The following is a 22687-nucleotide window of genomic DNA, read 5'->3' as shown; positions in this document are numbered from 1 at the left end:
GTTTATTCCCTCAAAGAAGAAACTGTGCACCTGACAAAATAGAAACCGTTCAACTTTGCAGGAAGTTCAAACATTGCTGCTACAGTGTCTTTTATGGTGGTTTGTTTCCTTGTTGAATTCAGAATGTAAGTAATCAGTGAGAGATTTTGGTCAAAAATCAAATGCTAATTCTATCAGTGAGGCTGTGTAAGAGTATTTGCTCCTGTATTTCCAAACAATCAACATTTCAAAGCAGAAATAGGGTGGGTGGAGTAATACAACCTTGTAGCGTATTCACACACCCCCCCCGCCCCGCTTTGAATGAGAAGGGCCATATTATTTTTACATAACATTGTTGAATATTTATTTGATTATAATCCTATTAATTTTATAGGGATTATTTATTAATTGATTTAAGTGAGGATACATTCGTGCTCATCATGCAAGTTTGCAAGTTACTTTTCAAGTATTGACGAATTTCACTCAGTTTTATCAAGGGTGGGCTTGTGCAGTCTGGGTACCTCAGCAATAAAACATAGCCATCTGCATTTTTTTTGTCACAAAGCAGGCCTAGATTTTTAATAGTGTTTTTATTTTTTGCATAAAAGTATGTTTTATGTAATTTGATAATGAACAGTGATGAGCAAGTTAAGAATACTTTATAGGAAAGAGTGGATTGAAAAGCCTGGGAAAATAAACTGTGTCTGAAGTCATTAAGGATTCCCTCTGGAAAAATTGTATGCTGGTAATTTTTGGAGCATGGGTTCCACGCAGTGAAGTTGAAGATATCCTTACAAGTCATCAGTGTTCAACGTACATTGTGAGATGTATATGTATGCTGATAAGCAACCATTTTTATATAGTGCCCAAAATGCTACCTCACAGCCAGTGCAGTCTTTAAACACACACAGCATCTACACTTGACTTGAAACTGCTGCAGTATTGTTAAGCATAGTCAAATTACACAATAGGAATGAATTTAACTAATGTTTCAATTCTAAAACTGATTAAACTGATTTATGGTATAAGCTCAAGAGGAATACTTGTCCAATATTTGCCCTCAGTTCCTTTTTCAATAAATATATTTCACAGCAATACAGTGGAGATCAGTCTCTCAAAATTGGCTCACTGAAATATTTGTAAGACACAAACTAAATTTTATCTCAACTAGAAATGTGAATATTGAAGGATAAAATTTTGAATAGAAATAGTAACTTTTACTTCTACTTCCAAATATTTTGCTGAGGTATACTATGTGTCAGGATCCAGATTACATAAGAGAATACATCACAGTGCTTTTTAATATCTGAAGACTGAAATGGAAGGGATTTTGTGATTAATCATGGGTACTAAGCATGTGCTTTCTGTGGGGTGCAGATTTTTCAGGCTGAAGTTCATATTACAGTCATGGAACTCTTCTGGTTAATGAGCAGTGACCAGATGATGGTGGAAAGCAAGGATGAGCATTTTTCTTCTTCAGTAGCAGATGAAGGCTTTCTTTGATAGTATGAATAATAATGGGTATTCTTGTAATTTGATCTACTCATAATCAACTTCCTCTGACAAAATGAAACATAGGCATACAGGGATTGCTGCTATATTGGAGCAGAGTGCTGAATTTCTAACCCTAGTATTTTGTCTGCAGCAATATTTTAAATCCTATGTGAAACTACCTTTAAGAAAAATTCTCAACATTATGGATGAATAGTTTTTGATGTGTCACAGGTATTGAAATTACCTTTATATTTATTTTACTCAAAAAAGAATATGATATTATAGATAAATACTTTTCTTCTAGTAAAAGAAGCTAGGACTCAGTGTTATTGTGAAATTGAGCCATAATTTTTGTAGTAGTTATTTATATTATTCTTTGTCAATATTGGCTAATCACAAATATGCAGAAGTTCCACATAAGTAGGTCATCTTGTACTTGTTTTTATGCATAGAAATGTGTAACAAAGTGAATAGAAACTTCTCATAAAAACTTCTGAAAAGCAAAATACTACTTGATATTAAGCAGGGACCATTTTGTCTTTTGAAAACAATGAATCTTTAGATAAAATTATTTATGTTTGTACAGCACAGTATAATACAGATAATAGAAAATAAATAAACTGTGTTAAAGGTGTATGTAGCCCATGGTGTATTTGATTGAGTTTCATCATGGCCAATTTGAATGTGTGGTGGACACATCCCTTTGAGAGTTTACATCCTTTCTGCTTTGGCTCATTGAGTGCACTGTGAAATTAATCTAAGGGCTTCCTGCTGCTGAACAAGGTTCATTCATGTGCTCCTGCAGTTTCTCCTAATCTGGCTCAGGAGCTGCACCAGTGTGATACTTACCTTTCAAAAACAGCAAGAACTTTTTGCTAATGTCAGTCTCCAAACTAGAAGCATGAAAGATGCAGGAATGTGAAGGCTGGAGAAAGGATATGACCACTTTTGACAAACAGTTCACTGCTAGATCACTTGAGCTGTATGGCAAAATTATTCTTTTTAAAACCCTGAGAAGCACGAAAGATTGACTTTACAGGCTGGCTTTCAGGAAGGTGAATTCCCTGAACACTAAAGCAGGCATGTGTTTCCTATGTGCCTTCCAAATGCTCCCTTGACCATTTCAGGTCAGAAGTGCCCAACAGCTCACTGTGTATACTCAAGTCATGCTGAAGCTGCTGGGACTGAAGCATGCCCAGGCTTCAGCAGTCTGCATTGCTCTTGAACTTTGTCATCTAACAGGTAGATTGCAAACCAGTTTTTTGAATCAAATCTAAAAGCCAGGAGCTTTAGCTATAAACATAAATCAAATACATTCAAGATGTTTTCTAGGCAGCTGGACCAATTGTCCTGGAATAGCTTGCGTCTGTGCTAATAGTTTCCACAATGTAGTGGATGAATGAAAACTAAATGGTGGTAATGGTTCTGTAATTTTTTAATGCCTCAAACTCAGGAATATTTTGGGGTAGTGCTGTTTGGCACATGCCAAACTTATCTCAAGAAATAGTTCAACAGTTTATAGTACAATTGCAGAGAATCTGCAGGTCTGTCCTGTTTTCAGTAGGTTAAAAACAGCCTTGAGCATTACTGAGCCATAGCTCTGCATGCTAACCTCCTTGTAGGGGCTCCAGCCTTCCCAGTGCCACCCACGAAGCCACCACATTGATTCTGTAGTGTGTCACCAGCCCCTATGGCTCTAATGATGCCAGGACTGTTTGTACTCAAAGGAGTACAATCAATAGAGTCTACACTACTGAGAGTTTTTATTTTTTATCAAGAGGCCTTTCTAAGCTATACCTATGCTCTTTGAAGGAGTGTGGTGGAAAGAGTTGTGCAACATCACTGCCTGAATTAGTTGTTGGTAATTAGTAACTTGGTGTGGAAGGCAGTGAACTTTACTAGAAATATGCTGTCTTGTGAGACAGGGGTTAATAATCCAGAGCATGGCACCTTGCTAGCAGCAGTGTTTCTTCACATTTCAGTGCTGAGTCAGGTAAAGCTGGCTTGGGAGTCTCTGTATCAGTTGTCTCTGTCCAGTACAGATCTGCCCTTTCTCTCTGTCATGCTGCACAAGTGATGCATTGATGAGGTTCTGACTGTGGCAAGAGCTCCTTTAGGAATTACTAGGAATAATCCTTTCTCTTAGTTGCACAATAAGAAATTCAATTTATTGGTATTTCTCCAGGGACAAAAAAGTAGCTTAAAAATTCAAATTAATTTACCACAGGTGCAAGAGGTCTCTGGTCACTTTCAAAGATTTTGCTACTGTAATCTCAATTCCCTGGAAAAATGGCTACTAGTTAATATTAACTCTGGGTTTCCTATAACTTGACATCAAATCAAATATCAATATTCATACATTTGACATTTCTAATGGCAATGATTTTTGTTCATTCTTTCTGGTTTTGTAGTTCATTAATAATAATATCTGTGGCTTGTAGACCATTGTACTAAATAAGTATGTGGAACTGTCTATTTCACTCACCCCTTATGGATAGGAAACCTGTTGATCTGATGGACTTCTGAACTTAGAGAAGAGTCTGTATTGCAAAAGAGCCATTTAATTAAATTACTGATGGCTGTGTTTCAGAAAGACCTCCATCTTGTTGCACAAAACAATGAAAATGGTGGAAGAACAAATAAAGATAGGGGAATGCTGAAATAATAAATAACTTTGACCTTTTTTCCCTGTCTGTTGGCACCTAGTTACTTCCTTTGATCTTCCCTGCCTTAAACAAGCTAATATCTGCCAAGAGAGTGCAACTGTTACTGAATCACTAAGGTCCTATTTGTTCCGCTTGACAGATGACAATGCATTTTTGTCTTTCTACAGAAGCATAGACTTAGGAAGTTTTCTCCAACAAGAAGCTTGGGTTTTCTCCAATACTAAATTTCTTTTTTCTTGCTTTTCTTTTTTTTTTTTTTTTTTTTTGCTGTGTGGGTTTTATTTCCCATCTCGTTGTGGTGGTGCACTGCTGATGATTGTGTCACCATTTTCTGTGAGGTGCTGGTTAGACAACACTGAAGTTGTATGATTTTGCTGTTGCTTACGATTGCTCTGGCAGGAACAGAATGCTTCAACAGCTGTAGTGTATGTTGATGCTTCAGTTACATTATGGTTGGTTTGTGAGTGTCACTTGTGATTGCTCTCTTTGCTGCTCCCTGATTTCTTTGAGCAATTTTTGCTAGTGCTAATTAATCAGTTCTGTACAGGTTTCTTGTATTTGTAAATGTTGAATTGTTTGATAGCTTGATGAAAAGGTTTTATATTTAGAGTTTAGAAAACAGACCTGTCTTATTAAACAATGCAACTTTGAAACAGAAACAGGAGATACATTACCAGGTCTATTTGATTTTTGTAGAGAAATTGAGACACTTGTTCTTTAAGGGTGCTGCATTTAGTCAGTTATGTATTTAAATCTGGGCTATTGAGCAAACATTCTTTGTTCTAAGTATACCTTGTGCTTAGCACAATGAGAACCTAATTTCTGATGGTGATCTTAGGTGTTCCTGAGTACAAATAACAATCACAATAGAACTGAATGTTTCACATTGGTTTTTCGTTCAAATTTCATTGACCGTTCTTGTAGGCTTGTTAAGTCAGTTTCAAAAATTCTTCTCCGGAGTAAGGAGGCTATCTTATGTCACAGAACCAGAATTATATAAAGCTTGCAAGTCATTCCTGAAAAATGAGACATAACCTCTGCTAATTTTGAATTTCTCTGATGGTTGGAGTTGATGTGTGCGTGAGGATAAGACTTAGGCCTTGATCCAGGAAAGCACTTAAACTCATAATTTAGCTCATCATGATCAGTTTCCCTGGAGTCAACAACTGATTCAAATTATCATGGAAGATATATAGCACAGCCTTATTTAGGACTATATATTTAATACAATCCCTATTGATTTCCAAAAAAAAAAAAAAGAAGTAACCATATCAGAAGAGTCTTTATAAGGATTCATTTCAAGATCTTTCTCTTTGTGCATGTCTTTGCCATGTCTGTTGTGGAAGAAACCACTAGTTATCTCCCAAGTGTATCTTTTACTATAGATGGTACATTTCTGCTATTTAAATGGAATTGTGTCTTCTGAGGGAACCTCTTACTGAGACTTCTTTTGTAGAAGGTCTGAATTTTTGTTAGAATTAAGAAATATTTTCTTAACTGCTGATAGAAGATTTTCAGAAGTTGACCAGAGCAGACAACACATCTCCAGCCTATAGAGGCTTGTTGAGTTAGCTCATAGCATTTTTCCCTACAACATCTACCATACTTTTTCTCTAGAATATTGAACTTGCTGCTTTGCTTGGGGTCTGCACAGGACATTTGCAGCCAGTACCTTCCCTGCTAGACAGAGTAATTATTAATGAACACTTGCTGTCTGACTGTGTTTTTCTAGAGTATGGTCCAGAGGGATGAATAATGGCAGCAGTGAACCACTCAGGTGTGGCTGTAGCTGTGCCTGGCCTGGCAGTGGCAATAACAAGCCCATTCTTGACATCAAGGAGAGAATACAGAAACATGTATAGTAACACTGATTGGTTCAACAACTGATACTCCTTGTGGACTTTTCCTCTTGGACTTTAGATTTAGAAGAATAGGCCCAAAGGTAAACTGAGACACCTTCCTTGTGTGGCACTGGCAACAGTCCAGTGGCTCTAAGATAATCTCTGAGTAGATAGGGAGAACCTAAGGCATGCAAGAGGACTTGATGTGCTGATTGCAGATTATTCACAAGTACATGTGACATGGACATGCTGCAATAGCAGAGATTGATTGACAGTGATTAGGGGAGTAAATAAAGCAAATCCATTTATCAGAAGATGCCCAGAAAGTGAGGGACTTTTTCTACCAGTGTCTGGTACATAAAAATGGGATGCTGAAAGCATCAAAGCTTTTCCAAGTAATTTGGGTGAAGAGTTCTCTTGGTCTGAGGGTCACCGTAAATGCAACTGCTTGACATGGCAGGGTTAGCATCATCACAAGGACCTTTCAGTTGGAGGATCAGCTTCTAGGGAGGAAGTGGGAATGTGTAAATGTTAAAACCAAATTTGGTGTATTTGAATACCATTGCTGAAGAGAAATGAGTGAAGAAATTAGGTCATGTCATAAGATTGGTTTTATACTTCTTTCAGCTTTGGGGTTAGGCTCTACTTTCTATGTACTTGGACTCTCTGGTCACTTTACTGTACAGGCACCTGCATCCTACGCATGTGTGGAGAAACACTGACACAGGGAACTAAAGACACTTCAGAATGAGTCTTTTTTATCTCCATCAAAAAAAGCGGCTAGTTTTCTTTTGTGGAAGCCACAAAAGATGGCTGATTATTTATTGCCAGTGTCTCAGTGAGTGTTCAAACATAGGTGTGCCATTGACTACTGAGAGCAGGTGGGTCCATTGCTAAGGCAATGGGCAGCAAAGATATTTTGGATAAGGACTGGAGTAGTTTACAGAAATGCTGAGAACATACAGTGAGGCCAGTAGAATTTTTTTCCTTCCTAACTCGTGAAATGTGTAAGATCTTGACATCAGGCATCTGTGGAAAATGGGGAAATAGGCCATCATCACCAAGGTAATTAATCTCTTCTGAGTGTTTCGGTGCAGATCCGTGTATTAGACACATAGAATCATGGAATAAATTGGAGGGGATATCAAGGTACCATCTAGTCCAAACCCCTGCTCAAAGAAGGCTTAAATCAGGCTACTCAGGGACTTACCCAGTTGAGTCTTGAACTCAATTGAGTCTCATCCTCAAAGGAGTTCCAACATCTCTGGACAGCCTGTTCCAGTGTTATATATTTTCTGATGTAAAAAATCATACTTAATATTGAGTCAGAATTTCCCATAGTTCATCTTGTGTCCTGTTGCCCCTTGGACTGTTGCTGTGCACCTCCAAGAAGTGTTTGTCTCTGTATTTTCTGTGTATTCTCTGCTCAGATGGTTGTAGGTAGCAGTAAGGTACTACTGAGTCTTTTTTGCTTACAAGTTGAGAAGGCCCTGCTACCTGAGCCTGTCCTCATACATCCTGACTGTATTGGGATGTCCAGAGCTTAGGAGGACTATAAGGAAGTCAGGTGGTTATGCAGAGAGCAAACTGAAAAGGCCAAAGCCTAAGTAGAGTTTTATTTGTCTGCTGCCATAAATGGGAGTAAAAGATGATTCTATAAGTACAGCCACCCCTGGCTGGCAACTGGCCACAAGTGCTGTTCCTCAGGGTTCCATTTTGGTGTTGGTCCTGTTCAGCATCCTTTGTTGTTGATCTGGACAAATTGGGTGCCCTCTCATTCAGTTTGCAGGTGACACCTGGCTGGGTGGGAATGTTGATTTGCTTAAGGACAGGAAGGCTCAGCAGGGGAATCTAGGCCTGTTTTCATTCCTTTAATCTCATAAACAAAACTTGAGAGTTTTTATGAGATATTCACCACATAAATGGATTAAGCAGGTGTCTCATTTCTCACTGTATTTGGGAGCTCAGGCATGGGAATAGTTGGTCATATTGAAGAGGCCTCATCCTTAAGCCAATTGCAAGATATCCAAAAAAGAATTTTCTTGCTAGACTAATGCTAGTGATCATGGCAATCAGTCAGTCCATTCAATTTTTCTCTAAATGTGGGATACTAAGCTACCATTTTGCATTTCCCAGTTCATTCTGATTTTTACATGGCTAGATCTATTAGAAATATTCTTTTAGGATGATGTGTTTGTTATTAAGTATGGAATGTTGCTTAATCTTAAATCAAGGTTTCATTGCTTTTCTACCAGTGAACATCCTTGCTCACAAGTAGTTAACATTTTGTGTAGGAAAGCAGAGAAATGTTCTTTTTTGCTTTTGTCTTTCAGCATCCATGAAAACATCTACTAACTATTTGAAATATTAGTATTTGCTAATATCTTTTGAGTTTGTCCAGAGTACTCAGGTATTTTGGCCCATTTTACATATGTAGAAAGTAATTTATTCTGTATGAGTCAGGCAGAATTATTTAGTTTTATCCTCTCCCATCTCTGAGGTACAAAAAACTGAAAAAAACACACAAGCTACTTATATTACAGGATGTCTTCTACTCCTTCAGAAAAGGGTATATTTTAACATACTGTTTTCTAATGCTGGATTGAAAAGGGAGATGGTGTCCCATTTAGTTTCAGGAAATTCAGTCTGTACATCTGGGGTCTGAAATTCAGTCTTGTAACTGACACAGTAATCTGCACTTAATCCCAGACTATTACTCTGCCCCAGAAGAGTAATGAAAGGGGAAAGCATTCTGTATTTATACTAGTTTGGACTCTTAGCATGTCATTCATTCTTTTGGTAAGTTTCATGCCCAGTTGATTCGGGACTAAGATCTGAAAGAGTGGAGAGCAGGCTCAGCCAGGAAAGAGCTTTTAGGAATCTTAACTCTTAAAAACTTGCAGACTTTTCAAGGGTAGAAAAATTGGCCAAAGGTGGATGGATTTTCAGAGGAGTAGCAAAAGCCAGTTCTGTGACACAGTGTTTCACCTCCCTGCCAGATTCAAAGTTCCTGCTCCAAACTCCTTGTTTGCAGCAGCAAAAAGGTTACTTATTTCGAAAAAGGGTTGCTAGAAATCTCTAAGGATGGAAAAGCAGATAATTTCCTTCCAACTGGCTCAGGTACTTCCAAATTATTATCACTGAGCTCATCAAGCTCATCACTGACATACAAAATTTCCAGCTGAATGGCTAAAATCTGAGAGTGTCATAAATAGATGCAAACAAAGTCTTACCATTTAAAATGTCAGAATACTTAACTGAAAAGATGTGCTGACATCCTAGCCTAATATTTCTTGTGTTTGCACAGATAATTTCAGAGAATGTAATAGGTCTTCCATGCAAATTACAGGTAAAATTGAAGACATATTTAAATGCTGTAGATTAATAAACATATGTGTGGAATAATTGTATTCAACCGTTCTCCATTTGCAATAAGAACTATTTTGACCAATTTTTTTCAAAGCCTCTACTTACATTTGACATGTGAAAGCAGAAGCTCCCCTTTTAACAGGAAAACCAAAAATTTAGGATTAGATATCTTAGATCTAGACTTTTGGTGCCATGGCTAGTTCTAGTGGGTTACTTGGCAGCAGGGGAAAAAAGAAGTATACATCTTTGTATCAACTTATAAAACTAAATGTTGAAAACTTCCACTAACAGCATGAAGCACTTATCTCTCTTTAGAGCCTAAGGGATTTTTAAGCATGCCTCATTTGCCTAGTGGTATCACAAGCTTTAATTTTTTTGTATTTTTTTCTTTCCACAGAGAAGATTTATAAGGCAGTAGGGTAGATGGTGCTGTTCTCCAGCTGTCTGTCTTGAGGAGTTTCCTCACTGGACTAAACACAACATAATTTCTCTGTAATGTTACTGTGGAATCTTGGAAAAACATAATGTTCCTCCTGTTATGTACAATAGATTCTTCTTTAATTGCAGCAGCTAAAAAAACCTTCTATCTTTATAGCTGTGGAACCAAAGCGAAAAAGTTTATGGTCTTTCACTGTCAGCAGGTTTATGGAAAATTTATAGTATGTGCTCTGAGTTTACCATTTTTTGTTGCAATACTTACTAAAACTGGTGCTGAAAAATGCCTGTTTTAGAATGGAGTTTTTCTGTCTTTAAATTTTCCTATAAATTTAATAGCATTGGTGTATATTTATATATTTAATTTATACATAGAAATATATATATATATATTTTTGAGTATATACTTTTGCATACTACACTTCATATAGTATTTTTGGTTTATCTCCTTTTCCCTCAAACTTCTGTTTTGTCTTGTCCAAAATGCAAAAATATGTTCAGGCTGCTACTTTTTCCTTTAATTTTTTTAATCCTATAAAGTGAACTTATTTTGTTACCATTCTCTGTCTGCCTTTCAGGACTTGTAGTCAATAGAAAATTACTGATGTTAATGGCACTGAAAATTCTTAAACTTTCTTCCAGTTATCTGGAGAAATTGAAGTAATATCTTCTAAATTTTTAATGATCTGTTTTCTTTTTTCTGTTTCTGAGATCACTTCACTGGTTCCACAATATTTTCTGTCAGTGGAAGAAGGCTACTTTTGGGGTTTTTTTAAGCTATGTTTCAGTTTAGAAGTGTTGGACCGATGATCCAGTTGAGCCAAACTGCAGTATGCATAGTCTGCTAACTTGATCTGATCACAGTTGTCATTTGTCAACAAATTAAAAAAAAAAAACCAAAATGGATGCAAAGTATTCACCAGTTAATCAAAATAAACAGAATTTGCCTTTAGAAACATACCTACATATTTTTTCAGTTGCAAATTATGCTAGTTTAACCACAGAGCAGCAGAAACATGATTTAGTTTTATTGTATCTGCATTTTATATTTTGTTAGTGTAATCAGAAATTCCCCACTCTGGAAAATCTGAGTTGAGCACTGGAAGTCCAGCCTGTCTATAAAAGGAAAACAGGTTGGAATTTTTAAAAGGGGAACACAGGATTTAATCAGTCACTTTCATTTATCTAAACTATTGATTTCTCATTTCCATGAGAAGTGTAATGCCTGAGTCCTCACTGTTTCATACCAATTAATTTTCATTAAAAATCACTCTGTATGAAGATGCAGTTTCTGCTTTGACCTTATTTATTAACACATCTGTAGTGCTCCTCAGTCACAGTGGAGTAGTCCCTCCTACTTCTTCAGTATTCATTAAATGCTGTTTTCTTTCCTTCCTGTGCAGGCAGAAATCTGGATGGATCAAAGCCAAATTTTATTTGTATATTCCCAAACTTCAGAAATATAGCAAAATCCCCAATCTATACCTGATCTCAAGTCAGCAAATCTTTAGATTTTGTAGAACCAGATCCTCTCTATTTTTATATATCTATGTATCTCCTGTAGTACATGCTCAGCAACTCAAAAACAATATTAGACTTTGATTAAGGTGAAATGCATAGGGCAGCTTGGCTGTAGCTGAATACACAATAGTTAATAAATTATTAGATCTGAGAATGTAGACTACCCCATTTTGAACACAACATCTGTCTAGCACTGGAAAGGAAGGTGCTGCAGCCAATTCATGTTTTTATTTACTCTCTGTTCTTACTACATGTAATTTACCACAAAAAAACACAGAGTGAATGAGACAAGTCCTTCTGTATGAGATCTGCATAGTTTTAAAGGCATACATGATGTGGGATTTAGAAAAAATAGGTTTGTCCATAAACATTTTGCTGAAGAGCACTAAATACCATTGCTAGATCCTGTACCCATTCCCATACTCTAATATTTCCATATTCTAGAGCATGTAAAATCTGACATGTAATAGATCAGATTAAAGTGAGTTGTGCGGTAAATCCTGACCTTTAAGCAAAAAATACTAGGTTTTGGAAACCTTGATCTCATTTTTTTGAGAGGCGAGTCCACAGGTGGATGCACCTAGTGCCAAGTCTAATGCAGGGTGAAGTAGCAGTGTTTGTTACTTTGGGGCAAGCAGCACATTCTTTACTATGTAGGACAAGAAAGAAAGCAACCCTCTAGTAACTTTTTGCATTTCATAGTTTCTTTATATCTAAAAGCCCATATATAGTAAGCTGAATCAGAGCCTGATTTTTTTTTCAGTGTACAAAAATCAAAAATTCAGCTGGGATTTGGCTTGACACACCCCCCACCTCACCCTTGCCCTTTCTTGCTCTCTTGCTTTTCTTCCCCAGGAAAAGTAAGTCAGACATTACAGGATGCTGTTGCAGAGGTTCTCAGCCAATCCTCAAGATCTTGTTTGTGGCACTCACTTTTTTTTCTCTCAAGATGTGTACAGGGCTGTGTGCTGCGTGGATACTGCAGCTGTCTGTTGCTGAGCCCTTTCAGTGGGAGGACGTGGCTTGCGGAGAGCTGCTCATAGGGTCCCTAATTTAGATAGTACACAGGAGAAGTGATGGTGGTTCAAGTTAAGCCTGCAGTATGTTTAATGCTGTTTACATCTGATGGAAATTTTAAATATTTGACTCCCTGGAAACACACTGCCTCCCAAAAATAATTAATGAGGTTCTTACAAATTGCATGTAAGAAGCACAGGGCACACTCAGAAGTCAACTCTTTGTTTGTTCACTTTCTGTTTTTTTGTTTCTGACTTGGTTTTTCTGTGTTTTCTTCACTTCTGCATAGCTATTACACTGGAACATTTTACTTCATATCAATATATTAGACAGAGCATACATATTCGATAATGCTTCAGATACAAATTCAAAGTTCATTTTGTAGCACACTATAGAAGTAGATATTTTTTATGGCAGGTAGATTCACATTAATTCTCAGATTAATGTGAATAATCACATTAATAAGATATTATGCCTTTTCTATGTATTTCCAAGCACAAAATGAAATGTGTAAGGGTGACTGGCTTAAACTTGTAGCTGCCATTCATTTCAGCCCGTGCAGCCCTGCAGCCTGGCTGCTGAGAGCTGTGCTTACTCGCTGTTTTGTGAGTCTCTGCAGATGTACAGTCACCCACTCTGAGAGAACATGCAAACACTCTTTTTTTCTTTTTTTTTTTCTCTCACACTGTCTGGCATACTTTCAGCACAACTCTTCGAAGACTTTCTGAACTGCTGGGTATGGTTGCCTGATTATTATTTTTTTAACTGGGAACATGTTTAGTCCAGTGTTATTTAAACAAGCTTATCTTCTTGATCAAAGTCTACAATCTGAAATTTGAACAGGGTAGGGAGGGTGGCTGGGTGGGTGAGGAAATATATCAAGTACATAGTTGTGCATGTGCTGATGTCTCAGCTCTGTGCCTGTGAAGGTAAAAACATCTATTGCTTCAGAATATTCTTGCAAATATAAAAATCTTTGGCTATTTTAGTAGGAGTTCTGAAAGCACTGCATTATTTCTAAAATAAAACCGGTTTGAGTAAACTTTTCTTGACACTTCTAGTGACCTGCATATTCAGTTTTTCAGTTTCTTGGGTTTTTTGAAGGTTGAGCCAAATAACTGTGGAGTTGTTTAAGTATAGCATAGGCTTTGCTAGTATTCAAAGCACACTAGCTGGAGCCCATATATTAATGTATTTAGGATTGACATTAGCCTATTTCATTGACTGAACCACAGACCACAGCAATGAAGCTGGAGAGCTTGAAACAGTTTCTGGAGGTTTTCATTTAGCTCGTTCAGGAGAACTGGTTTGTGCAAAGTTAAAATTATATGGAATGAGATAGCAAGAAGAAGCATGCATGCCACACCTTTTCATTATGTTCTCTCTTTTCTTTTATTTTCTTTCTAAATATAACTTTGAGAGGCATGTCAGGTTTTTTTAAAGCCAATCCCATTTGATTATTTTAGATTACTTGATTTTTTAGTTTGATTTCAAAATTCAAGTTTGCTAGGCTTTTGTTCACAAGACTAGGAAAAAGAATTTCCTGTATTCAATTTATATATCATGCAATCAAACAACCATCTCCTAACTCTGACAAAATGTAAATGATATCTATTTCATCATTTTACAGAATAAAAAGAAAGAAGCATAATTTTCTAGGCTAGTCTAAAGCTTTTCCTTGCTTTTTAATGTTATTATAGTGCTCTAGTAACTGCAAGATGCTGTTGCTGATGAAAGTATATTATAAATCTTCTCTTCTGCATGGGTATCATGCGCACTTTAATTTTATTGACTGGCTTTATTGACTGGGGCTTGCTCCCTGCACACCCAGACACACAAACATACACAGACACACAGAGAGACAGACACACAGACGCATGCTTGCACGCACACACACACACACACACACACACACACACACACACGCACACACACATTCTGTTTTGCCCTATCTTGGTTACAGCACAGTCCTGCCCAGGGTCAGTACAATGTACACATTACATATTTCTAGCAAACATGAAAATGAATCAAACAGGAGGAGAGATAAGCACAGATAGATTGGAGCCTGCTGAGGAAATAAAAGGCAGTGATCTGACTGACCATTGGACTAGTCTTCCTGGTTGGATTTAAGTGTTCTTTCCCGTTAGTTGCTGCAAAGCACTGTACTCTGAAGTGAAAAAATGAAACAATCAGTAAGAATGAAGTAACATTTAGACGGACAATTCTTTGGTATAACTCCAAACCTAATTGTTTCTGAAGTGATGTTTAAACCAACATCGGCACCAGGCAAGGGCTCCTGGCTTGCAGCCAGCACCTTGTAGTGCATATTAGTGCAGATGAGGAGTTCCTGAAAGTTAGAGAGAGGGAGAGGGAGGGAAGAAGAGAGAGAGAATGTGCGTCTTCAGTGCTCACTCTGCATTTGTTTGTATCCTCCTCCTTGCCGAGATTAGAGGAATACCTGTGTAGTGCTGCTTTATTATGATTTCTGCTGAGCCTCAGAATAGGTTCTGGTATTTTTTTTAGGTGGACTGCCAGCTGCCGATCTCGCTGTTGACAGTAAAAGCAGATATGCTCCTTGCTCACTGCCATTAGTACTGACCATGACCCTTCACACCAAAACCTCTGGAGTTACCCTGCTGCACCAGATTCAAGGCACTGAACTGGAGGCACTGAGCAGACCTCAGCTGAAGATTCCCCTGGAAAGATCGCTCAGCGACATGTACGTGGAGACCAACAAGACAGGAGTTTTTAACTACCCAGAAGGAGCCACCTATGATTTTGGTACTACGGCTCCTGTCTACAGCTCTACCACGCTCAGTTATGCCCCTACATCTGAATCTTTTGGGTCCAGCAGTCTGGCAGGATTTCACTCCCTGAACAGTGTCCCACCAAGCCCGGTGGTGTTCTTGCAAACGGCACCCCAGCTGTCGCCCTTCATCCATCATCACAGCCAACAGGTACCCTATTACCTTGAAAACGATCAGGGCAGCTTTGGGATGAGGGAAGCTGCTCCTCCAGCCTTCTACAGGTAAATGCTAATTTCTTTTTTATTTAAGCAGATGATCTGAGAAAATTAGAATGTAGAAATCTGTTATGCCCTAATATTTGCTTTTTGTGCAAAAGAGTGTGTGATTTAACTGAATCATCGATGATATCTAGACCATAAGAAATAGCGTAGAATAAAACAAACTAATTCACAGCCCACTCCACTGTGACTGTAAGCTGTAAATTTTGAAAATCTGTGTTAAAAACTCATCAGATAATGAGTATAAATATTTCCTGGGAAAACATGAAATCATAATTGATTAAAGAATGGCAAATGACCTCAGTGTTGTAATGTATTATAATACTGTCTGAAGTATACTAAAAAGACTTCCACCACCACACATTTTTCAGTGTGAGTGGTTGTTTGTTCAGCTCTTAGATGGAGTAAGAATATTTTTCTCCTCTGTCTTCCTTTGCAGTGTGAGAAGTGGCTTACATAGGAAGTTGTTCAGAAGCACTATATCCTTCCTAATCAAAGTGTTAGAGTTGACTCAGTGACAGTATTTCAGTCAGTAACCACCTTCCTGAGCTATCCAAAGAGCTGTGTGCATATTAAGATGCATTTTTCATTGGAGGGATGATATATATTAACTGTAAACCTGGCATGCTGCTTTTCAAAAGATAGGCTTGTTCAGCGGGGTTTTTAGTATTTTTGTCCCTCAGTAGGAGCTTGGTTCATGTTTTGTCTTTTTGGTCTGGAATAGAAAGACTAAAGTATTGTTGAAAGGGGGAAATAAATTTCCGTGGTTTAAATATTTATTGTCAATAGTGAAAAACATTACGTCTTTTCTTGAAGTGACAGAAATTAATAGAATTATGGCTTCTAAAAAAAAAATCATACATACCTATACCCACACTGTTAACGTTTTGTGCAGTATTTATAGCATAGTTTTGCAACAGCTTATTATATTGGGCTTCAGTGAATTAAAGAGAACAGATGGATTTCTTTTTCTGAACTCTGTCATTCTCTGTTGATTTGAGAGATACAGGTGAGTTTGTTAGAAGTGTACCAACTCTAAAAAAATAAAATCAAGTAATTTTTTCCATGTTGAAGGCCAGACTCTGCTAGGCTTATTTACACAGTATAACATGTTGCCATGAACAGCAACGTATGTTCTGAAATCTAACTCAGCCAGACTAAGAATCTGGTAGTAAAATCTGGTCCCAGCAAACAAAATGATTGCACTTTTTTGGAACGGATTGGGCAGTTTTGGGGAGCAGGTAGAGTAAAGACAGGTGAAAACATAGATAATGGTTATGTTAAATTGTCTAATACAGTGATCTGTAAACTGAATTGATTCAAACAAAATTCTTTTTAGTGCAACTAAATACAGTACTTCCTGGAAAAATAAGTACATGTCAGAGCATAGTGATCTTGAATGATTACCAGTGACTTGAAAGTTAAACTGCACTTTGTGCTCGATTAAAAGACTTTTTTTACATGAATGTCCCATGCAAACCTATGGTGAAAACTATGTAGGCAACCTTATGTATGTAAACAGTGGAGTAGTGAGTTTGTGAAGTTGAAATACACAGGCAGAAAATGTTCTACAGTCAGGTATTATACTGCAGGAGGATTCAAACCTGAGAATCACGTAGACACAGAAGTTGCTATGGAAATAGTGTTCTTTTAATTTTTTAGCTGTGAATTGAAATCAGATCATTCAAAATAAAATTTTAGTTTAACTGCTTGAGCAAATGTGTAAGACCAGTGCTGTATTCCCCTTTTCCTGACATTTCTGATCAAGGTTGTGTGTCACCCTTGGGGATGTGTATCAGCCCTTTGAAATTGCTGAGGCTTAATGCAGCAGTAATTAGGTGAATTTATGATCTTGGATATGCCAGAAGGTTTATCTGCATACAGTGTTATACAAATGATTTAATGGCCCCTTCCAGCCATAACTCTGTGGAACGCATCTTATGTGGTAATAAGAAATGTTTTTCAAAATGCTTGCTATGATTATCTTTTGTTAACAGGCATGGTACTGTTCAAATCAAATTAATAAAAAACTTTTCTCTTTTTGCTTTTCATTTTTGTGAGGTCGTATTTACCAAGTTTTCACCCTCACAACACTAAACATTAGGTCTTGTGTTTTGGCATGAGCCCAATCACCAGTAGTCTGTCAAAAATAATTTGAATATGTGTTCACTGCCTAGGAAATTTTTAAATGTCTAGCCATTGGATTTAAGACTAAATTCTTTAAAAAACCTTCCAATTTGCTTCATTTATTTGGCTAGTCTCATTGTCTTCACTTAGGTTATGTGAGCAAAGAAAGCATAGGGCAGTATAATCTGGCAATGAATAACTTGATGCTGGAGATTGAAAGATGTCTAACTACCAAAATAGAGATTTTCTGGAACAGCCTACCAATAGGAGTGGTAAAGGCAAAAAATCTTATAACATAAGTCCTAAAAAAAGTTATAATGAATCATGATTAGTTTGTGATATGGCTGCCTGCTTCCATGAAGTTATGTAACCTTAGACTCAGTAAGTCTCCTTTGCAATTCTCATTTACCTTTCTGTGTAACTGAATTGTGCTATTTGTCTTTTAGGGCGGAAATATTTACATTGCATCACCCTATTCTACTCTGAATTTGACATGAAAGTGTTGCATTCAGTGATACATTCAGTGATATCTAGGACAATAAATAAACATTATAGTTCGGAGCCGAGATGATATTCTGTTCGATACTTTGACAAAATGTTAAAAATCTTCAGTCACAAAATGAAAAAATTACTCTGTCTGATAAAGAAAACTTTTAATGTCTTTTGATTTTGTTAGTAAGTGTGCAAAATCATACTGCCTATAGACAGATATGTATTAATAGGTGTATAACTATATGACTGCAAATTCTGAAGTTATATTTTGTCTTTCAAATAGTGACTCTTTTTCCAAAAGAATAAATCCCTTGTTGTGAGATAATGGTATGCTTCTATATTTAGCTGAAGAACATAATGATACATGAAAATAATGATTTTCAACGAATGCAATAAATATATTAATGTCCCTTCTGGTATCTCTAAATCATGAGGCATCAGAATTTGAGAAGTGGAGAAAAAAGGGCTTAATTAACTCAAATTGTGCTGTCTATACATAGACTTCTTTTTTGTCTGATCTTGTGGCTGTTTTTACAGGTAGCCAAACTAAAATACCTTTTTCTTATCTGACAATGTCAAATATCATTTTTTAAAAATTTTATTGATAATTTTTAGTATTGGGTTTTTTTATTATTGAATGATGACTAGTGGTTGATAATTATTACAGGAAATCTTGTACTCATGACTATTACAGTAAATTAATGGAAATTTTTTTTTGTTCTTAACTATTGAATTTGAGTTCAGGTAATTTCTGGTTATTTCCTCTCAAATATTTTCAGCAAGATTTGATCCACTCAGAGAAAAAACAAAGCTTTCAGTAGCTAATTTACCTCAGTAGTTTCCTATAAGAAACAGCAGAACATCCTTTTTGCTCTACCAGTGTGTCATCCCACTGAGTCTGCACTCCTCAGATCTGAAGTGAAATCATGCATATACTTAAGGCCCTTTGTAGCCTGTCTTTGGTGCTGGTTCCAAATTTGACCAAAAAAAAAAAAAAGGAAAACTCCCTGATGAGAAAACCGTTTGTCAGTCTGTAGTGAGGGACAGAGACTGGGCAATTCAGTGTACAAACAGAATAAGAGATTAATTGCTCCCTCACTTTTAGTGGCTAGTTTGTATCTTCTGATACTTCTGGCTCTATGTTTAGATTAATGTAATAGAGTTATTTGTTTAGCATTAGCCCCAATTATCATACTTGCAATTGAGTCTGATGTTCTAATCAATATGGTCACAACGTTCATTTTAATGCTTGCTAAAATTGAGAAAGATTACAAATGTAGATCTATCCCTCTCCTGTTGTAATTTGTAAATCCATCCATCCAAAAAAATAGTTATGTAACCAAATACATAAACTTTGTTAACCTTGTCTGATTCATTATGAATTTTTCTAGCTGTTCATGTTGAGTTCTAAATACAGAAGATTTTTTCCAAATTTTAAAATTAAAAGTGTTGAAATGATTTCAAAGTTCAAAGATGATTTTTCTTTTCTTATTTTTTTTAAATATAGCATAAAGTATTTCATAACATGGAGTATGATGTAATGTAGTGTTTTGCTTTGCTTTTTTGTTTGTTTTTCTCTAAAATGTCAGTCTGCTCAGAGGTTCTCTCTTGAACAATTCAAGCGTTCAAGCAATTTCTTGAACACTTGGAGTGTTCCTGTTTACAGGTCTTGTGCTGGTATCTCTGACAATTTTGCAGGAATAGATGACTGTAATAAAAGAGACAGGAAAACGGAGTCATCTCATGGATAGTTTCTTATCTCATGGAAACGTTGTAAAGATAAGCCCATTAAATGTTCTGAGATGCTCACACATGACAATTATGAGGGACTTGTACAAAGCAACTTTAGTGTTTCTGCAGCCCTTCTTGGAGCACGTGCTGATGTGGATCATGCTGCAAGTGTGCTTGCACCATAAATCACCAATCCACACTGTTGAGACGCACATGTGATCTGTGCCTCCTCGTGCCCCTGAATACGGGCAGACAGTGATGGAAAGGGGTAAAAGAGATTTTATGCTTCCTCATTACCCTCCTTTCTACCAAGGCAGGGAGATAGATCTCACTTGTTCTCTCTTCTCATTGAAGAAAGCTTCATTTCTGCAGCAAGTTACTTTTTTGCATAAACCACAGACATAGGAAGTGCTTCATATATCAAGTCCTTCCCAACAGGACTTGAAATTCATGTCTAAACTCACGCTTGTTTAGACTGACTATGTGAATGGGGTTCATCTAATCAAATGTAGACACCTAGGTCTGTATTCATTTTTCCATTCCTTAGGCATCTACTGCATGAAGATGGATACCCAGTGATATTCAAAGTTACGTGAAATTAATCCCACCCATACATTTCCTGTAAAGAACCAAAACAGTCACGCTCTGTAATATTCCTTCTCATAGACACTGCATTATGTCCCTTGAGAGGGAGATGGGGAATTGACTCTGTGTCACTGGCCTTGATCACTCTTGTTCTGAGGCTATTGAAACAACAAACACTGCTGGCCATATCTGCTCTGATATGGAAAGCATTAGTTGCTGGCATCAGTTCCTTCAGCAATTGCAAAGTGAACATCAGATGCCAGCAATTTTTATTAAACCAACAAGATAGGATGACCAGATCTCAGGCATTGCTCCAAAAAAGCACAAGAGTGTAGTCCGGCAACTGAAGCGCATCTACATTTCGTAAAAAAATTGAGATTTTGGAAATTTTTGGTTTGATATTGTTGACAATGAAACACTGAAATGAATCATGAGCTCCCTGCTCTGTCTGCAGGGAGTTTTCTATTATCTATTCAGGCATCAGAACAGAGATTAGAGCAGAGATGCTGTCCTTCAACATTCTCACTTGAAGTGCTGTTTTCATTGCATTCATTGCAGGGACTGTTCGTAAAATTTGCTGTACAGGGACAAGTCACATCTGAGCCTGAGTGGCCTTTCCAGTGACTTGCAAAAGGTTATAGTTTACCACAGCTCATTAGGAACCCTGATCAATGTGACACTGGGCAAGGCAAGGCATTTCTGCTTTTCTGCCAAGTTCAGATTCCAGTTGCTGGGAGGCTTCTTACTTCATCTCACTCAAGATATTCTCGTGCAAGACTCAAAGCATGAGTGATACCTGTTAGAGACAAGAAGATCATAAATCTGCAGGATAACATTTTTCCTTGATAAGATATTGATAACAACATTGGATTCAGGAGTGATCTAGGCATTTTATTTTAACCCTTTACTAGAAAAAGGGAACATGGTCCTCAGAAGACAGAGAGCTTAAATATGACTGTCCTAAATGTAAATCCTATTTGATACATGTACATAACAATTGCAGTGGTCTCCCAACCATAGCAGTCTTAACTATGACACAATAGCCAGCACCTATATAAATAAGAAATAGGAAAAGATGGCTCACTGCATGAAAACCATTGGTAAAAGTGAAAAATAGTAGTAAAGGCTAAAAGTTAAGTGTAACTAAGAGGACTTCTTAAAAAAAGCAGGTGGTGACTAACAGTGAACAGCCATGCATGCATGCATGTAACCACCAGTAGATTGTCTACAACCCTTCAAGGGTGCAGCTCCCCTCTTGTTAGGCAGCTTGGGTGGAATGTGTCACGTTCTGGTTCCACATCCCACAGTGCTCTCAGCTGCCAGAACTGACCTCCCCAGCAGCCAGGCAGCAGAAACAGTGCAAGGTCACTGTTGAATGCTACAGGGAAGAGCCTTCTCCTCCCTCTGAGGAGGACAGACCAGAGAGCATCAAGGCAGCACCAGGCTGCATTTAATGCCCATGCATTTCACCTTGCATTCATAAGCCATGTGAGTAAGCAATGTGGGGTTTTTTCACCTTGATCATACTATTGAATTAAGGAAACTACTTTTAATTTATTATATAGGGAACACCTGTATTCTTCCATTGAAGATTTTTTTTCAGTTTCTCAACAATCTGCTGTGCAAGTGTCCAGTGCAAATTTCATTGCTACTTCCAGTCTTTTCCCTCCCTTTTAGTACTTGCTATTGTGAGGAAACAGTGCTTTGATCACTGCAGCCTACTTCAGTACTGATTTGAGCTGCTAAAAGATGGCTATAGAAAACTTTATAGGATACTACAAAGGGTACATCAAAGCTGGAAAAAGAAGGAAGGGAAATTTACTGAAACACAGGAAAAGGCTCAGCTCATGATAAATAAAAATCACTAGGAAGATGCTGTGCAGAAAGCAGCAGCTGTAGTAGAAAATGTGGCATGATTTAGGCCCCAAATCTCAAATCACAAGGCTAGGAAACTCATAATATCTTTCCAAATAGCCTTCACATAGTGGCTTTTGCATATAGCTCTGCTAAAATTGGAATATGTAATACCCCCTGCTTTCTTTCTATTTCCCTTCCACTTTTATTTTCTTTTTTCTTTTAAATGTAATTCAGGCTTGTGAGATCTATTAATTCAAAAATCAGTGAAAGATCATGGAAGTTTGGGTTGAAAGGGAAGACTAGTTCCAAGTCACCTGGCATGGGCAGGGACACAGTTCACTAGAGCAGGTTGCTCAGAGCTCCAGCAATCTTGCCTTGAACACTTGCAGGGATGAGGCATTCACAGCTTCTCTGGATAACCTGTTCCAGTGCCTCACCACTCTCATAGCAAAGAATAATATCTTCCTAATATCCAGTCTAAACTGACCCTCTTTCAGTTTAAGGTCATTCCCCCTTCCTGTCACTACATGCCCTTCTAAAAGTTCCTC

At 37.4% G+C, this 22687-nt stretch overlaps 1 protein-coding gene across 1 annotated transcript in view; it reads left to right on the top strand.

Moving 5' to 3' along the window:
* Positions 1–22687, top strand: part of ESR1 (estrogen receptor 1) — a 179337-nt gene that overhangs the window by 58670 nt on the left and 97980 nt on the right. Inside the window, 1 exon segment of the mRNA XM_066546961.1 lies at positions 14846–15350. Within this exon segment, the coding sequence (XP_066403058.1) occupies positions 14923–15350 (428 nt within the window). The 5' untranslated portion in view covers positions 14846–14922.

This window comes from Molothrus aeneus, chromosome 3 (genome assembly GCF_037042795.1).
Source record: "Molothrus aeneus isolate 106 chromosome 3, BPBGC_Maene_1.0, whole genome shotgun sequence".
Classification (NCBI taxonomy): Eukaryota; Metazoa; Chordata; class Aves; order Passeriformes; family Icteridae; genus Molothrus; species Molothrus aeneus.
The sequence above is the reverse complement of the archived record's forward strand: the minus strand, read 5'-3'. Positions and strand labels throughout refer to the sequence as shown.